Source organism: Mesitornis unicolor, unplaced genomic scaffold (assembly GCF_000695765.1).
Source record: "Mesitornis unicolor isolate BGI_N332 unplaced genomic scaffold, ASM69576v1 scaffold33058, whole genome shotgun sequence".
Taxonomy (NCBI): domain Eukaryota; kingdom Metazoa; phylum Chordata; class Aves; order Mesitornithiformes; family Mesitornithidae; genus Mesitornis; species Mesitornis unicolor.
In genome coordinates, this window is record NW_010201733.1 from 1 (window position 1) to 320 (window position 320).

General features: G+C 69.4%; 1 protein-coding gene across 1 annotated transcript in view; it reads right to left on the reverse strand.

Moving 5' to 3' along the window:
- Positions 1-7: 7 nt before the first annotated feature.
- Positions 8-320, reverse strand: part of IGSF9B (immunoglobulin superfamily, member 9B) — a gene marked incomplete at both ends in the record, with an annotated part of 17,111 nt that continues 16,798 nt past the window's right edge. The window contains one exon of the mRNA XM_010190203.1: positions 8-314. Within this exon, the coding sequence (XP_010188505.1) occupies positions 8-314 (307 nt within the window). The remainder of the gene's footprint in view (positions 315-320) is intronic.

Consider the following 320-nt stretch of genomic DNA (forward strand, 5'->3'; position numbering starts at 1 on the left):
GGCGGGCCTGGCCGGTGGCCTGCAGGGCGCCGGGACCCTCCAGCGCCCGGTGGAACCGGGGGCTGTATGCTGGTGGCTGAAGGTAGGACTCCTGGCTGGAGGACAGAGGGGTGAGCTGGGCTTTCAGGGCTGTGACGGAGGCAGGGACGACGGGGGCGTCGTTCTCCTCGTCTGACTGCCTGAACTCGGGGTACATGTCCGTCTCCTCCACGAAGGGGAAGCCCTCGATCCGCCGTGTCTTCAAGGAGGGCTCTATCTCGGCCGGGTCCATGACGAAGCGCCCGTCCGGCCCGCGGCTGATGAGCTCGATGGGGGGGGGG